This window comes from Heterodontus francisci, chromosome 20 (genome assembly GCF_036365525.1).
Source record: "Heterodontus francisci isolate sHetFra1 chromosome 20, sHetFra1.hap1, whole genome shotgun sequence".
Taxonomy (NCBI): Eukaryota; Metazoa; Chordata; class Chondrichthyes; order Heterodontiformes; family Heterodontidae; genus Heterodontus; species Heterodontus francisci.
The window spans coordinates 79,813,821-79,831,959 of NC_090390.1; the positions used below are offsets into that span (position 1 = coordinate 79,813,821).

Consider the following 18,139-nt stretch of genomic DNA (forward strand, 5'->3'; position numbering starts at 1 on the left):
AAATCATACTGCACTATCATGCAGTTTAGTCTCCTTCGGGTTCCTTCCTTAAGCTGAGCAACAGACTTGTTACAATGCATTTCTTCCAATTATGCAAAGTCAACATGACTCAATCCAAACATTTTCATAAAGCTTACGAAGCAACCAGTATCACCGTAGTTGGGAAACCTATCAGCTTTGGGTCAGAAGCTAGAGATTTCAAGCCCCTTGCTGAAGCTTGTGTATGTAATGCAGGTAATCTAGTACAGTGAGGGTCAACTGTATTGTTCAAAGTGAAAAATTAAAATCAAGATCACATCTGCCTGTAACATGCTCAAACTCTCCCAAAATAGGCAAAAAAGGGAAAATGAAATCAAAAATACTAGATGAGGCACAATGCAATTGATCCCTGAATTTTTTTTAATTAGTCAGTCAAGGTACTCATTACTTCTGGAGAAAGCCTACTCTTATGTAAAATCTATCTAACCCATTGTGCCTGCTTCTGATTTTAAGAAACTAGCCCAGAAGCCAATGGACATATTTTAAAAATAGAAACTTGAACTTTTCTTCTCTCCACCCTCTTCCAAGGCAATAAAACAAGCCAAGTACTGTTGCATGCCCAAGGTACCAAGATGCTGCTTGCCGCCAAAATGTGGAAGTCTAGACTAGTGAATGCTGCAATGATATATTCCTCAGCCCCGAGGTCGATTGCTCCCAATGTCCTCCGATCTGCCAGAGACTGATTTGCTCTATGACTGGAGAGTAATCATACCATTTAGCCAAAGCCACCAGGATTTAGACTTTAAAAAAATGATTTAGTAGCCTAATAACAAAAGTTATTGAGCCCGCTATTATGACAGGAGTAGAGGTTTTCACGGTAGCTGCCCATGTCCTTGGTATGCTTCATTCACCACGTTTTTTCCACCTCAGTGTTTAAAATTACTTGCAGCCAAAAATGACAAATTTCTGAGCAAATGGCCACGATCCAAATTCAATGCTGCATCAACTGCAATTTTCTACTTTTTAACCCAATAAATATGCTTCCAATGAACTCTAATCTCCTAGTGAAAACTTCCAATGGCTACAAGCAGAAATCACAAATATTGTGTACTGTGGCTCTTCTCCTGGATTTCATTTTTAAAAAAGGTAACTTCTTAAAAGCATTGTTTCACAGCATCTTTTGCTTAAAATTAAAACTTACTACTTCATTTTCTTTAATATTTGAGATGCAGAATTCTGAAGAGGTTAATTGCCAAATCTTGGCACTGGTCCTACACCATTAAGTCACACTGCACATCAGTAAATCAAGTGCACAGATGAGCACCTTAATCTGCTATGCAGGATTAAGGCAAGGAACTAAAATGTTATGTTACACTGCTGCCAAGGAGCAATGTATTCCTAAACCTTTACAGCATATCATGGCTGAACACGTAGAAAGCACCTCACAAAATTAAAGAAATGTGATAACTCCATGACAAGTTCATAAAGAAAAAAAAGCACTTCAATACTAGTTGAGAAATGACAACACAATATTTCTTGTCCTTTTGTTTAATCATCTTCCTTGTGAAAACCCTTTTCTCTACATCAAAGAATTTAGCTGGATAAAATAATTCCAGAATATTCCAGTGAATATAAAGGGCTACATTTCAGTTCTTATTTAGGTACATTGCTGATGCAAATGTAGGCATGAAAAAGCTTGATGCAGTACAAAGAGTGCAGTGAAATACAGTTTTAAAAAACAAACAGTATTTGCGTTTTGTGCTAAGCAGTTTGATGCCTACCTTGGCAGTGGTTTAAGTACTCTGAACTACTTTGATGATACAGTACACATACATACATTGGCGCAACAGTTGACACTTTGCTAAACATGTAAACTTGTATGTGCTTTAAAACATCATTTAGACCAGCCCAGCAAACTGGAGAAGAGAAATGGAGAGGAAATAAAGTATCCAAAAGGAAAAATCTTAAAACAATGGCTAGGCCTTCAACTGTGCCTAACACATCCACGTTGTGCCAGCAGCAAATACCTGTGCGTTTTCCTTGTCGACAACGGCCAAGTCTACCTGTCTTTTTAGATGTTACAGCAAATACACAAACTTTGGTTTGACATTATGTAGTCAGGAGACATGGTGATAATTTTACTCAATTGAAGAGTGCAGTTTGGATCAGACCTTCTGCCAGATTCTATTAAAAAGGGTGCAACAATGGAAAGATAGTAGTATTGCAGTCCAAGTAAGTTTCTATGGCATCAGTGCTGGCTTATTGAACTTCAGTAAGTTGACCTTCTTTCACGGTGATGTTTGCTAATGAAGTACTTGAAGAACTCATACACAGACCAGGCAATAGCTGTAGATGGCATCTGATAGATAACTCTGGCCTGAACCCCCTTAAAATATGCTGGGATACCACCCAGCCGGTAAACCGTCCTGAAGGCATTTGCCATGCCAGAAAGATGTCCACTGATGTTAAGGGAGTTTAGAGCCAGGGATTCCTGCGTGTTTAGTAGTGTTTTGCAAACGTCCAGTGGCGTTGTTACCGCTGCTGAGACAGCCCCTGCCATTGCACCAGAGAGAACGTGCGAGGAGGGGTTGTATTGTCTGTGCGGATTCAACTTCTCCTGCAGGAACTCATAAGTCATAAAATGAACAGCTTGGAAGGGGATATTCATAGTCAGTTGGGTGGTGTAGCTCCGATAGAATGCACCAGCCCCTTCATTTTTCCACACTGTCCTCATACAGTCCAAGACTCGTTTGTAGGGAGAGTTGTACATCTGCATCCTTTGCTTCACCACTATGCAGTTCGATGACAGGTGAATACAAAAGGTTCCAGTTCGATGAAAATGGGAGTGGAGACAGGGTTTCCATGGCGTCCCAGGTCACACGTGCAGGCCATGTCAAAGAGAGATGGGTTAGAGCAACAAAAGCAAAACATTAAAACAAAGGGAGAGAATGGAAAACAAGTTAGTGAAACACTTAAAAGTCAGCAACTTTTCTCCCTACCCACCAGCCAGAAAAACAAACTGATCTTTTGTTTCCAAGTATAAAGAGGTCAAAGTGTCTCATGTTTTTCTGATATAAAATGTTTTATTACTTTTGCTAGAAACTACAGTTAGTCTGCAATGCGCAACATATACTCCAAACATGCAAAGGAGATCAGTGTACAATTCCATCAAAAAAGCCTCAATTAGAAAGTCAGCCATTTAGCCCCCATGAGCCTGTTCCAATGAGATCATGGCTGGTCTGTCCCCTCTCACTCCGCTATCTCTCGCTCACCCCCTCTCCTGAGCCCTCACCACTCCTCTCCTGCAGTCCGTTCCGTGTGGGTGCTCCAGACTTTGGCTGATGCCAGCCACAGTCTATCAGGCTCAGTCTCCCTCCTGCCAGGGCTCGGCACTTTGCTTTAACGTGGCAGACCCACTCCTTCCCTCAGTTTTCCTCTAGGTACAGTGATGGATCAAACCCCTTTCCGTTCCCCCTCACTGTAAACATTTCCAGTGGATCAAACCCCTTCCCATTCTTAGTCTGCGCCATCTTTGATGCAGGCAGATGCCTAGGACAATGCTGGCTTTGATGTCACAGGCACTGCAACTAAATGTGTGGGATGTGTGCCCTCTGCAGTTGCAGTTTCACCAAACCCCACCCAAAAATAATCTTAAATCAGAGAGTGAATTTAACAATTGCCCTAGCATCAATTATCATTTGCTTTTAATGCAGTTTGGTTTCAAAATTCAAACAGTACTTGGCAATCATGGGCCACAGTTTCATGTGCAATTTCCAATGATCAGCTGGGCAGGAATGGAAAGGTTGATCAAACAAAATGTTTATCAGAAGTTAAAACTTGCACTGGCCTTAAACTGGTTTCACTTATTGATACTATGACAAGACATTGCACTCATCTTTTTCCTTCCAAGCTGCAAATACTCCAGCTAGTACACTTTCCCCTTCTCTGCAAAATCAAAACAGCAACTCCCATCTACCTCAATTTTCCCTACCTCCTACAAGTCAATAGGTTTTGACATCATAAGCCTGTTATCTGTCCACTACTGCACTTAACCTAATTTTTGCTATTGTTATACCTGATGCACTGCACTTTGAACTTCACATAGGCTTCAGAGAAAATTTCTCGTGCAAGCCACTTTATTAATTCATAAAATGCAGACAGATAAAACTTCCAGTATGAGCTTTATTGAAACAGATGCACTACTGTACCAAACATAGTCAGAGATACAGCACTGAAACAGGCCCTTCAGCCAGAGTCTGTGCCGACCATCAACCACCCGTTTATACTAATCCTACATTAATCCAATATTCCCTACCACATCCCCACCTCCCTACACTAGGGGCAATTTACAATGGCCAATTTACCCATCAACTTGCAAGTCTTTGGCTGTGGGAGGAAACCAGAACACCCAGCGGAAACCCACTCAGTCACAGGGAGAACTTGCAACCTCCGCACAGGCAGTACCCAGAACTGAACCCGGGTCACTGGAGCGGAGAGGCTGCGGTGCTAACCACTGCGCTGCCCCAAAAACGATGGGGAAAATAGCCTAATCCTGCTGCTGGTGGCCTACGAACAAGACCATTTTCCTCAGCACACTTTTAAAATAGTTAGAAACAAGATCAGATTGAAACAAGTAGATAAGAGATTGATCATGTACATTCTTGTGTTTGACATTGGGTTAATTAAAAAATGCTAGCAAAGAACGAGTTGATAAAGTATTTTGGAAAGATGCAAATGCGCTGACCCATTTTGGACAAGAGGCCCGAGACTGAGCAGCTATATGGACTTAAAAAAAGAGAGAGAAACAGAAGACAGGAAGTAGAAAAAACACTCTTAAGTATTTCTATAATTAATTCATCAAAACAATAGAATGGTAGATACAATGTGCCTGTAATTGGCAAAAAAAAAATTACTGCTGCAGCTAACATATGTCAAACGCGGCCCACCCTTTCTCTATGCACAGAGCAGCTGGTCTCACCTGGATACAATAGCTCGAATAAATATAGTCCTAAACAAAAATGTTGCTGTGATGCAGCAGGAAATGTTAAGTTTCAGCTATTACTAAATTTGAAGGCGGTGGGAGGCAATGGCAAAAGATAGTAATGCTCAGTGCAGAATTAGTAATCTCTGCAAAAAATCGTAAACGTAAACCCTTAATACAAGAAACTTTTGGGGTTGTGCAGTTGGCATTTTAGCCCAATCCATAATAGCAGAAAAATGATTACAGAAATTAAAGGGAGTTATTAGTCTGTAGTTAAACTGCTTTAAATTAGTCCAATTTAGCAACTTATTCAATAGCCAAGAGGTCTATTATCCAATTACTGAATTAATTGATTTTTTTAACATACAGTTTAGACTAAGTAGAAATTTAAAGTAAATTAAACAAACTCAAAATGTGTAGCTGATTACAACACTGCTATGTGTCACAACGGTGGCCATGTTGTGATATGGTTCCACAGCTGTCAGTAGCCTACAAATACTTCTTTCAAATAACTATCCATTTAATGATCTTTGACATTTTCAGTAGGTTTTCACCTTGGGACATCCCAGCTAAGCCAAATCTTTGGCCACATGAGATTTTGTGAACATACACCTTGGAGTAGGAAGCACCCAATTTTGCTCTTCCTGCAACCCCACTTCGCTAAACTGGGCTATTGATGCCCCTTGTATGTCCTTATTTAAAGTCGATCCCAACTCCACGCAGACTAGCAACAAAGCTGGCAAGTTACTTGATTGGTAATTAACCAAACAGACCAAGCTAACACTGAGGCATGAGAAGATTTTTGTTTTAAAATGAAGTTCTAGATGGAAAAAGCTATTTTAAAAGCTGCAGCACTTCCGAGGCAGCCAGGTTATAAAAGTTTCAAAATAATTTGTCTTTATACAGCACCTTTAATGCAATAAAATGGCCTATGACACTTTTTAAGGATCAATATGAAACTGAATTGGACACCAAGCCATAAGGAGCCACATGACCAAAGCTTGGCCAAAAAGAGGTAGGCTTAAAGGAGCATCTTAAAAAGAGGGGAGAGAGACAGAAAGGAAGAGACATTTAGGGAGGGAATTTGAGCTTAAGGTCTAGGCAGTTGGAGTTAAGTTGCCAATGCTGGGTGCACTTTTCCTGTTAAATAATTTGGGAGTGTTTAAAAATTGCTTCTGTAAACAGAAGTAAGCCTGCCCATCACCCTCCTGGCTGCATCACAACGGAATGATGACAGACAGCCAACCACCCTTCTATCTACAAAACATTATTCAGCATATGCTCCAAAGCCAACTGCAATTATTTTCATACTGGATTTTATTTTTAAAAAGAAAACCTGGAATGAAATCAGAAGTCCTTTTGTGGAAAAACCACATTTAGCAAGCACTTCTCAAATGTTTACTTTGAGATTTTAAAATAGGAATTTGAGGAGCTCAGTATGAAAAGATACAGCTTAGAGCCAAGTTTCCCTAAAAGCTTTTTTTTTAAGAAGAAACTCACCAGTTCAAAAACTTTAAACATGTAATGTTTGAGGTGTTTATGATTTCTCTCAAATCCCTCACTTGGTAAACCACTAACCTTTATCCAGCTCAACACAGATGAGCTTTTTATGGTTAGTACGATAAATGCAAAGACCACTTTATGGTTTTACAGGACTTGCTGTTTTGTGTGTAAACATTTTGGATGAGATTTCAAAAAAACAGGTCACCAGAGTTATGAACAAAAAAAGTTTTACACAAAAGAAATCTTTATACACTAGGTTTGAAAGCAATCTAAAAATGTACCCCCACATTTGATTCACAAATGGGTGTGAATGAACAACTTTTTGGCATTCCAATTAAAACCAATACAATGAGTCAGCTTAGGCCTGTCAGATTGAAAGATTGCAAATGATTGTTTTCAGTGCACTACACAAATTTAAGGAGCAGTTTGCTTACAAGCTAGACATATTGCGCAAAGATCCCAAGACCTGCCTTACAAAGCAAACCACAAACCATAATACCAAAGGCTGTCACCCTGTCCCCGATATTAGCAATGCTGCTTAATGCCAGGATCAAGAATTCTGCTTCAGCCTTCGCACATTTTTATTTAAAATAGTGAAATGGCGGGAGCAATTTAACCTAAGATTCCTGCTCCAGATTGTTATTCTGTAACATTGCTGGAAAGTGTGTTAGCACATATGTTCTGCTCCATAGCTGAGAATTGGATTATGCCTGCTGTGGGGTGAGGTGGGTGGAAAGAGTACACAGAGGGAGAGAACTAAGAGGAACAAAGGGTAGGAAGAAGAAATAGACAAGTTTTTTTTTTTTTATTTACCTCTGTTGGTATGCACATGGATGGACACTGGGGTAAGACACAATTGTGTTGCCCTTCTCAGTTGAATAGGCCATTAGCACGAATATCTCAGCTCCTACATAAAGAATGGTCACTTGGACAAGATACTGGAAGGCCACAATTCCCCAAAATGTCAAAATGTGGGGGGCAGATAGAAGGGGGAAAAAAAAGGAGAAATTAAAAGCAACACAGGCAGCTGAGAAGTAATTAAGGGTATTCACCATTTGAAACACAGCAGCTGCAATGTGCTTTGTTTACATACTGAGCAGAATGCTGCTGACAACTATGGAGAAAAAGCTGTTATTTTCAGGAAACAAGTGATGAATGCAAACATGACTGAAAAAAAGCCATGTAGATCTCAGTGACCTATCAGTACCCAATGCACCTACAAGATGCCAAGAACCTGCTTTCCCCACCCTGCAACTCAGAGGTTCAAGTGCCTTCACACCCATGACCTTGCCTTCCCCAGCTGCACATTCCCTTCACAAGGTGACACTAATTAAGCTATTAAAAACTAAAAATTTTATTTTTTTTTTTAAAGTAAGCTTTCTGTAACCTTCTGCTACTCGTCATTCAACACTAATTCTATTGTCATTTAGGCAGCACCTGGTCATTTCCTTGAACTTTTACCTATCAGCTTGTTTATTCCAGGCAACAAGTATATTCACTGAACAACTTTAGAGAACACTTGTAATTTAGAAAAAAACTCAAGACTGCAATCCAGCAATGAACAAGCGCTCATGCAAAATCACTGCAATCAAGTCAAAAGTTCTGATTGTTGGAATGCACCTGTCCACATTGGACAAACTTATCAGTTTGTGTCTACGCCTCTAGATGGAGCACTGAACTGCAGAGAGCAAGAGCATCAATGCAGACCAGTCAGACCAGCTGCAGTCATAGAAGAAATCCATTACCTAGGCCTGTCCAGCACGAACCATTTGTCAATTTTGGTTGAGTCAGCTTAACATTTAAAAATTACAAAGGAAACACAACTTGGCAGGCAGGAAAACTGCAGCAAAGCATTTGATCATCTGCCTCACCCGCAGAAAATTACCAATTAAATCCCCAGCACTTGGCATCACTTTCCAGCTCAGGGGCTGACAGTCAACTTGTTCTTAAGCCTTTAAATTCACTCCGCAAATTGGCAGAGGCACCAACATTAACTCCTTTTCTGAATGAGCATAAATGTGATTACACACAAAGCCTGCTTTAAGTTTCTGTGAACATAGAACGTACAAACAGAAAACGTTATCCAGTAAGGCTCATTCCTTGGCAGAAATGTCAGAGCTGTCAACATGAAAGGCTCAAAAACAAAGCTCCAATACCATTGTCATAGGAGTTAGAGGATCTGAAAAATATCACTAGTCGGTGGGCAGTGAGATTGGGGGCAGGTGGAAAGAGAGGGGGAGAGGGAGAAAACAATCTCTTTCTCTACAAAAGCACTGGCTTCACATCTCCAGATCTGTGTAGTGCAAAACTGAGGTAGCCCCAAAGTGAAGAAACACTACCCAAAATAGCTGATTGGCATTATCAAGCATATATTCAAGTCTATATTATTTGTACCTCTACTACACTTAAAAGATACAAAACTAAAACAATCTCAGATTGCTGAAAAGAAAACTTTAGTTACGTGAGATGCAAACCTGCTTTTGCAATTTTAATATTGCCTGCAGAACACCAGGGGGCATTATAAATAATTCAGTGAAACCTCAAACCTTTTTTCTATTCTACACTAACAATGGAGCAAAAATTCAAAAAATTGTTAATCGTACATACTTTCAAAAGAAATGCTTAAGAATATGTTTAAATGGTCTGTAATGAAAAAATTAGAATGTGCATATCATTTGATCAAGGAGACTTAAAAATTCCTTAAGTGACACAAAGAATTCATAACAGCTGAGTACTGGAACAATAAGGCATGATGCCAGAGAATGATCAAAGGCAGGGTTAATCTGTTCAGATGCTAACCAAAATATGTGATGCTTAAATTATAGACTACATGCTCCCACCCAAGCGAAGTGGTGGGGGGTGGGGGAAGGAAGACAAAAAAAATTCACTTCTAGGATACAGCAATACCTTTCACATAAGCCAGATCTGAGCAGTACTGGAGGAAGCCTGGGAACAAGTTACCCACAATCTTTAATGTTCAGATAGGGAGGGGATGGACAGAACTGAGGACATAGATTAAACAGAACTTTAACACTATTAGATCTCCTGAAACCAACCTCCAAGCAGAATTTTCAAATTGTAAAATGGGGGGGGGGGGGGGGGGGGGGGTATAAAGGTGCAGTTACTATATGTATTTTAAATTATGCGGCAAGACAGAAAATGGAATTCTCCTTTATTGCTCTGATGACCTGAGGGAGACCAATGTTCCAGGCACTCTAAGTGGGAAAATCCTTACAATTAAAAAACAGGGCCTCAAAATCTAGAATCTTTCAGAAATCAGTTGTAACCTCTGGACTTTGATATCCTCTTTTTAAATAATGTACAATGACAAAAATAGATTTGAATGGTGTTGCTGACTATAAAACTGAATTATTAGATTGTTAATGTAAGCTATTAATTTAAACTGCATTAAGTTAGCTCTTGCATTGGAGGAAGAGGCCATTAAACCAATGCCCCTTTGGGTCTTCGTATTCCACAAAACATTCAATTGAGGACATCTCATAAAGTCTTCGGTGTATTCATGATAAAAGCTTTAAGTAGAATCATTTTATTCATAAGTAAAACAATTTACTTGGGGAAAAAGTCTTTCACGACATCCCAAAGCACTTTACAGCCAATGAAGGACTTCCAAGTGTAGTCACTGTTGTAATGCAGGAAACGTGACAGCCAATTTTGTGTACAACAAGCTCCCACAAACAGCAATGTGATGACGACCAGATAATTTGTTTTAGTGATTTTAGTTGGAGGGTAAACATTGGCCAGGACACAAGCGAGAATACCCCTGTTCTTCTTTGAATAGTGCGATGAGATCTTCTATCTGCCTGAGGGGACAGCTATTTTTATTTAATGTCTCATCTAAAAGATGGCACCTCTGACAGTGCAGCACTCCCTCAGTACTGTACTGGAGTATCAGCTTAGATTTTGTGCTCAAGCTTCAAGTTGGTCTTGAACCCACAACCTTTTGACTAGAAGAGCAACAGGGCTACCAACTGAGCCACAGTTGACAACAGCTATGAGGAAAAAGCAGGAAAAAGGGACAAAAGTAGATAGCTCCAGTATAGAAATAGCACATGCATGGTGAAATAAAGAGAGTCTCTAATGATACATCTATGATTCAGAAAACGTCTCATCTGGGCCCGTGCAAGTCTTTTTGACATCGGTCGTCCCACATTTTGCTCTCCGAAAGAATACTGGCCAGGCGCAATGCACTGTAATTTCTCAGGCAATTCATTCCAAGTCTGCATTTATAGATTTTGAAATATACAATATAAAATGGTTTTACTATCAATGTACCTGCAACACATTTTCACATCAAAAGCAATAGTAGGAAACTAGTCAACTCCTTCAGTTAAGATTTTTAATCCCATTAACATTACCTTCAGCAGGGTTCATGGCTGCATCATGAAACAAAGTCGCCACACATCCTGCTGCACCTGCAAAAGAAACTCCACACGTTGAGTATAGGTGACAGTCATCCAGAGCTACCAATGCTACTGGGGAAAACTATATCCTCAATTAGAGAAATAACCACATACAGCACCAACAGCCATCGAGTACAAGGATCCCCAGGGCAGAGCAATCACACTTCACAGATAGCCCGAAGAAATGTTACTATTTTGATCACAGATTGGGTGTATTAAGTCCAACCATTTCCTCTCTGGCGACCATCCATTAAAAGAGCTGTTTACAAATATAGGTGAGCAGTTGTCTCACCCATACTTCCACCTTGATACAGGAAAAGAGATAGAATTGGGGGGACATGTGATTAAAAATTTATTTCATAAGTGATGACTACATCTATAAAAACAGCCCAGAAAGCTCATTCATCATCTTCAGTATTCAACTCACATTTAACTTTTTCCTTGCCTTCAACACTTTGTTAGGAGTGAACTTCCACACTCGCTAGTGTCAATGTCACTCTGATCAACCAACAGGAGGAACAATTCAGTTCAGGCAAGATGATGCCTATTTCTTTAAGATACTGCAAATAATTTCTGTAGAATACCCTGCTGAGAGAAGGGGGAAAAAAGACATTCATCCTGCCAAGCAGAACAGGAACCGTGGTTCCCTATACACCAGTTGGACTTGTTCAATGCAAGGACTAGGTGACCTCAGACAAAGTGCAGGAAGGTGCCAAGTTTGATGATCAGGTTACATGGTTGACTGTTTCCAGCCAGGTGGCAGGAGAGGCTGCAAATTACCTCTGCACCACAAAAGAGGGAGGGGTGCATGGGATGGAGAAGAAAGGTGGAAGGAGAATAGGAGAATGCTGACTCGATCCTGTTGCACACATGCATCAAGTGAAGAGGAGCAGGCTTGGCTTGCACATAAATAATGGCCACATGTGATATTTCCAGAGGATAGCACGCACCCATGGAACTGTATCACAGCAGAGTCAGAAATTGAAGAGAGGAGAAAAAAACACTTGTATACACCCACTACGTATAACATTTGGAATCTTTTGTTCAGATTTGAAACAACTTTCAAAATAAATGTCACAGTAACTCTTGCTATAGCAAAGGTGGACGACTATCCATTGTAGTGCATCAATACACTGTTCAACATTAGAATCTTTTTTCTGTCTGATTCTAACCAAGAGGATTCACTCTTCAACAGTTAACAGTTCGCAAGTGCAGCAAGTTCTGACAGTCATCGACAGCTCTCAGCTAACAAGTGCATTGTGTTATGATCCTGTAGTTTATTTTTTTTGGGGGGGGGGGGGAAGAATGCGATATGCCTTTAAGGCTGGGAAAAAGGAACCCAACTGCTTTAAGGCATTGCCTTGGATGCAGCCACTTGGACTGAGCATCGCGATACACATTGGTTAGTTTAATTCTGAACTGGCTTATAGTGCAAACAGACTGTTCGAACAGAAGAAACAGACAGCTATGTGTTAGCACCTGAAAGGAGAATCAGACCATTTAAACTGAAGAGAATTTAGTCTGTTTATTTATCATTTGCTCTCAAAATTCTAAAATATCAAGCCAAAACAGAGATCTGATAATTTAAACTGAAGGAAGGGAAGTCAGACTGCAAATCTTTTATCCCTCAAAAATTCGAAGCCAAACTGATTCCTAAAAAGTGTTTGCAAGTTGTTAATTGTAGAAATTCACTGCTGGAGAAGGAAAGCAATAATTTCGACTTCTGGATTAGACTGACTATTCTGCTGTTGAAGAACTTTTTTTCCCCATCGGACGGCTGCGAGGACTTCAAGCAACCTTGCACTGTTCCACATGCGGCAAGAGCGTAAACTTGCAAGGACTCTAATTTTTTCTATTTTAAAATGTTGTTTATATCTTAGTAGTGTTTAAGAACTTTTTCTAATTAATCAGTTAATTTGTTGATTTGGGGTCAATAGAGGGTACAATTTGGCTGGGTCTTTTATTTAATTTGGAAAGTTTAAAATGATATATGTTAAGTGATCTGTGGAGGGACGGGACTGAATTAAATGTGTTTCTCCCACCACAATCAGAATCGTATATTTTGATTGGGGGCTTTGACTGGAGCACTCGGTCATAACAACTGCAAAAAAAAAATCAAATTTGGCAGTACTTCAGCAGCCACAGAATGTGAAAGATAATACTGGCCTAGTTTTTTTTTTTAAACGTCAAATTCAATGCATCAAATGAGTAGTCTCTTCCAGTAGACCAGCAAGAAAATAAACATCAAAAAATGATAGTTAAGACAGGATTAGATGTCCAACGTTGAACTCGTGTTTAAACATACTGTGCAGCCTGTTCAAATTAGTACTTCTTGAGGAAAACTCTTCAATTAAAATCAGTTAATCAACAATTTAAAAATCTCAGACTAGATAGGGAAAACATACCAGTGTTTTACTTACCAAACATCACATAACCTGAAAAATGGAATAGGCACAAGGCAAAGGGGATGGAGGAGAAAGAGCAGCTGGATAAGAAATGCCAAAACCATAGTTGTCAGGTCTTAAGCAAAACACTATTTATGCAAAACAGGACCACACTAAATTGTAAAACTTCAAAACGATGCAAGATTTGTTTGCTCCTCCCACTTTAAAATTTGCTAATCACTGCAGATTCCTCAACATTGGTGTTAGCAAACAATTCACCCACTAAAAGACATAGGCAATATAGACAGCCAGTACTGGGACGAAGAGAATCGTCATGACATTTGGGTGGCAAGTTTAGAAAATAAAGTCAACCAGATTGCACAGAGGAAAGCAATGAGAAAACCAGAAGGAAATGTTATCCTTTGAATGACATTGTCGATATGCTTCATCAAGTCATGATTTACATACAGACCCTATTAGATTAACCCCCCCAGCAGCTTCCAAACAAGTTTAAAATTGAAACTTCTATACAGTACTTTGATGGGGGGGGAAAGATAGGTGCAGAAGAAATTAATATACATGTGCACAAGTTACTCAGGGCAACATCACACTAGACTCAGAGAACCAGGCATCAAAGGAGCACAGCCTAGCTGAATGAACTGCATAGAAACAGGAACTCAAACAGTACTATGCTGTCAGCCACAATACTAAAACTTCAATCTCCAAAAGGCATTTAAAAAAAAAAAGACAATTCTTACTGGGAAGGATGCACCACTAGATAGAGTATGGCATGTGGGGGAAAAAAAAAAAACTTGCAGAACCAGTTCTGTCCCATGGAAAACATACCTGGACGCCCAGGAAATAGGAAGGACAGTGAATAAAGCACAACAACAGAAGGAACGGTGAGAGGGAGAAGTTCAAGAGGTCAAGTATGTGTAGACTGGATTTGAGCATCATAAATTGTACAATGATTAAATTAAAGATCTGGAAGTAATAACTGTATTTAACAAAAAAGGTTCAGAAGTAAATATAAGAAAACAGGAGGTAGCATTTAAATAAGTCAGTATAAACAGATGACGAAAACCCAAACAGTTAATCAGATTTGAGAGAAATGACAGTTGTGAAGTTAAGATATAGATGGGGAAAGAGAACTGTAAAATGGCAGCAAGAATCTCATCCTCAAACTAACCATCTTAACTCATCTTTAATGACAAGTCAAATCTGCAGATTTGAAGTGAAGCAGCATTCTCCTTTTGAACTTCTAATCTTTAGAAAGAATTTTGGTGTCACTTACTATTAAACTTCTGTTTAAAGTATAGCACACTTCAGTCACAAAGTATCAAACTTAAAGCTGCAACACAAAGTCTGCTTGTATGTTCAATGTATGCTTATGTTGCTACTCAAACCCATTATTGATTATGAAAAAAAACAACTTACATTTACAAAAATAATATCTGGAAGTACCAAAAGCTAGACTATACTGTGAAGGTCAAGACACTTGCATAAATGTTTTATATTTAAAACTACACTATCAATTAATTTCACTAAAACCATCTTACTTAGAATTTTCAGCACAGAAAAGGGCCACTTGGCCTAACAGGTTTATATGCCAGTATTTAAGCTTCACCTGAGCCTCCTCCCACCTTACTTCATTTCATCCCACCATATCTCTCTCTTCCTTTCTCCCTCATGTACTTATCAAGCTTCCCCTTAAATGCATCTATTAAAGTCGCCTCAAGCACAAGTGGCAGAGTGTTTCACAATCATGCACTTTTGTCTTTTTCTTTTTAAAAACACAGCTTAAACCATGGGCCACATTGTTCAGCCAGTGAAAATATCCATACAAATGATATTTTCTTCGAACTGTTGGCAGGCACCACGTTCCCAGTACGTCATGGCCAGAAGTATACATGAGTTTTCTTCTAGTTATTCACATTTAATATAGTTTGAAGAATGTGCTGTTGATGCACATGGTGAACAAAAAACATGATCTAATGATGTGTTAAATTAGTGTCCCAATTTTTTTTTTTCTTTCATGAGATGTGGGCATCGCTGGCAGCTCAGCATTTGTTGCCCATCCCTAATTGCCCTTGAACTAAGTGGCTTGCAAGGCCATTTCAGAGAGCAGTTAAGAGTCAACCACACTGCTGTGGGTCTGAAGTTACATGTAGGCCAGACCGGCATAAGTATGGCAGATTTCCTTCCCTAAAGGACATTAGTGAACCAGATGGGTTCTTATCACAACTGATAGTAATGGTGCCATGAAACAGACTAGACTTTTATTGATTAATTGAATTTAAATTCCACCAGGGCATTAACCTGGGCTTCTAGGTTACTAGTTCAGTGACGTTACCACCATGCCACCGTCTTCTCCCAAATAGCACGGTATCAAGTGTGCTATATTTGGCTGGATTCACCCAAAAAGGTCCTAACATGTATTCTCTATTCAGAATCACAATGTGAAAAACAAAGTTATATCACAGCAATGAACTAAAAAAAAAAATCAAGGCTAGAAAAAGACCAACATGCTTACAGGAAGGCAGATTAGTAGATTTTAAAACCAGGACAGCACAAGTAGTTTTCAGCATTAGGTGAACATTCTGGTCAAGGCACCTGCACAGAGCATTAAGAGATTACATGAAAGAAACAAATGGGAAGGAGGGGCATAAAGGTGCTTAACTGAAGAATCACTGAAGTAGTAATTAATACCATTAGCTATGTGACTATTGCCACCCGGATGGATGGTATCACTCAGTGTCTTTTTAATTTTTTCATAGCACGCAAAGTAGAGGGCATGTGCCGGCCCGGCACCAGTGGCAGTCACATTTAATCCCCTCATTGGCCTCCAAAAACCTTCGGTGCGGACAATCCTCTTCAGGGCATCCATTACATTCCTGTACCGGGCAGCAGGGTCTGGCTGCAGGCTCTGCATTCGCGTCTGAAATCAAAGAACAAGAAAGATGCTTAAAGCAAGTGCAAAAACAAAACATCTATTTGTGGGCTACATCAAACGTTGCTCTTAAAATGGAACCTGAACAGAAACACAATTGAACATTAGGTCCAATTACTAATCCGGCTGAATAATTATAACAGGCAACGTAATTAGATATGAACACAATTCAGAGCTAGAAGAATGTACTGTACCTAAATCTCTCAATAACCTTGAGGAAACTGACTTGGTCATTCTTCAAAGTCCATCAGTTTTTTGGGTTCAGTTAAAGCCATCATTTGGAGCCTACTCATTTGCACCATTTTCTTGTATTTTAAATTTCACAGCTTTTCTTTTGGCCTAACACCATGAAAAAGGTCAACTGGAGTTTAAAAAATGTATATCTTTGGCATAAACACAAAAAGTAGTATATTAACCATTATCTATTTAAGTAATTTGTGGAACATACACTGCATGTTTCAAGCTCCCACAGCAATTGAGTCTAAAATTGAAATACTATGTATGCTGGAAATTTGAAACAAACAGAAAATGCTGGAAATACTCAGGTCAGCAGCACATGTGGAGAGAAACATCTGATCGGAACTGGTCAAAAGGTCATCGACATGAAATGTTAACTCTTTCTCTGTCCACAAATGCTGCCTGACCTGCTGAGTATTTCCAACATTTTGTTTTTTTATTTATAGTAATTTACTCTAGGTATTTAATTTTTTGCCAAACCTTTAAAATATGTTTTGAAAGCAAATATTTTGTTTCCTGCTTACTGGAAAAATCAAACTCAAAGGTTGCTGAATATTAACAAAACTATAAAAATAGAAAATGCTGGGAACCTCAGCAGCTCTGGCAGCATCTGCGGAGAAACCGTTAACGTTTCAAGTCTCTGATCTTTCATCACCAGCAGTCACAGACCTGAAACACTTTCTCTCCACAGATGCTGCCAGACCCACTGAGTATTTCCAGCATTTCTGTTTGTATTTCAGATTTCCAGCATCCACAGTATTTTGCTTCTTTAATAAAGGAAACGGTGCAGTTTAGCAGTCTCAACAAGGTCAACATTTCATAGACACGTATATGGACACAATATTAAGCAAGCTTTTCCTTCAAAAAAAAAATTAAATAGTGTGGTTAGGCTATTTGCCACATGCCCTTTACAAAATGTATCTTTTCTGAGATTAACCACTTTACAATAAACATATGTCCAGCACATTTGAGTAAAGTACAGTTGTTATTAAATCTATGCAGCTTGCTCAGTGGATAGAGGCAAATCCTAGCCATACATGACTGGTGGTTGTGCAAGTGGTTAACCAATCACTGGAACTTTTGTAATGCAATATTTATAGTATGATCCTACATTACGACAGTGACTACACTTCAAAAAGTACTTCATTGACTATAAAGCACATTGAGAATTCTTTTGCTTGTGAAAGGTGCTATAAAAATGTAAGTCTCTCTTGTCTTGTATGAATATCCAAATATCAAAATGTAGTATTTTCCAACATGAAGTAAAAACATTGGATCCCTGAGAAAACAGATGTCTCAACCCTGCCAAGCAATAATTACTTAATGTCATAAACAGTCACATATGAGAAAATTGACATGCTAGCTTGCTACAACAGATACGAAAGCATGAGCTTTCTTAATCCCAACTACAATCTTTATTCGGTACCCCTCCTTTCTAGAAGCACGGATGTTAAATTTATTTCTAGATACTAGTTCTTTTACCTGAATTAAATGGCCATTTCTCATGTGAACCTGCACAGCCAAATGTTGACAATTTACTCAAGTAAGGAGAGCATAACACTAGTGTGCCCAGAAGCAGGGTGTAAAAGAGAAAGGAGGGAAAAGTCCTATCCTTATGGTCAAACTCTTGCCTTTCAAGCAGAGGACACTGGATAGTAATCAGAAGTGACAACCTTAGTTAATT

The 18,139-nt window shown here is 39.2% G+C and overlaps 2 protein-coding genes across 3 annotated transcripts in view; both read right to left on the reverse strand.

Annotated features, from left to right (window-relative positions):
* atpv0e2 (ATPase H+ transporting V0 subunit e2) overlaps positions 1-18,139 on the reverse strand; it is a 553,405-nt gene that overhangs the window by 68,657 nt on the left and 466,609 nt on the right. The window lies entirely within an intron of this gene.
* Positions 1,512-18,139, reverse strand: part of slc25a28 (solute carrier family 25 member 28) — a 50,263-nt gene continuing 33,635 nt past the window's right edge. The window contains exons 1-4 of one of the 2 annotated variants that reach the window (XM_068053099.1): positions 15,978-16,065; positions 15,802-15,881; positions 10,840-10,896; positions 1,512-2,769 (exon numbers count right to left, since the gene is read on the reverse strand). In XM_068053099.1, the coding sequence (XP_067909200.1) occupies positions 2,249-2,769; positions 10,840-10,896; positions 15,802-15,856 (633 nt within the window). In that variant the 5' untranslated portion in view covers positions 15,857-15,881; positions 15,978-16,065 and the 3' untranslated portion in view covers positions 1,512-2,248. Of the gene's footprint in view, positions 2,770-10,839; positions 10,897-15,801; positions 15,882-15,977; positions 16,207-18,139 lie in introns of those variants that run through there. The other variant, XM_068053098.1, reaches the window with a different exon arrangement.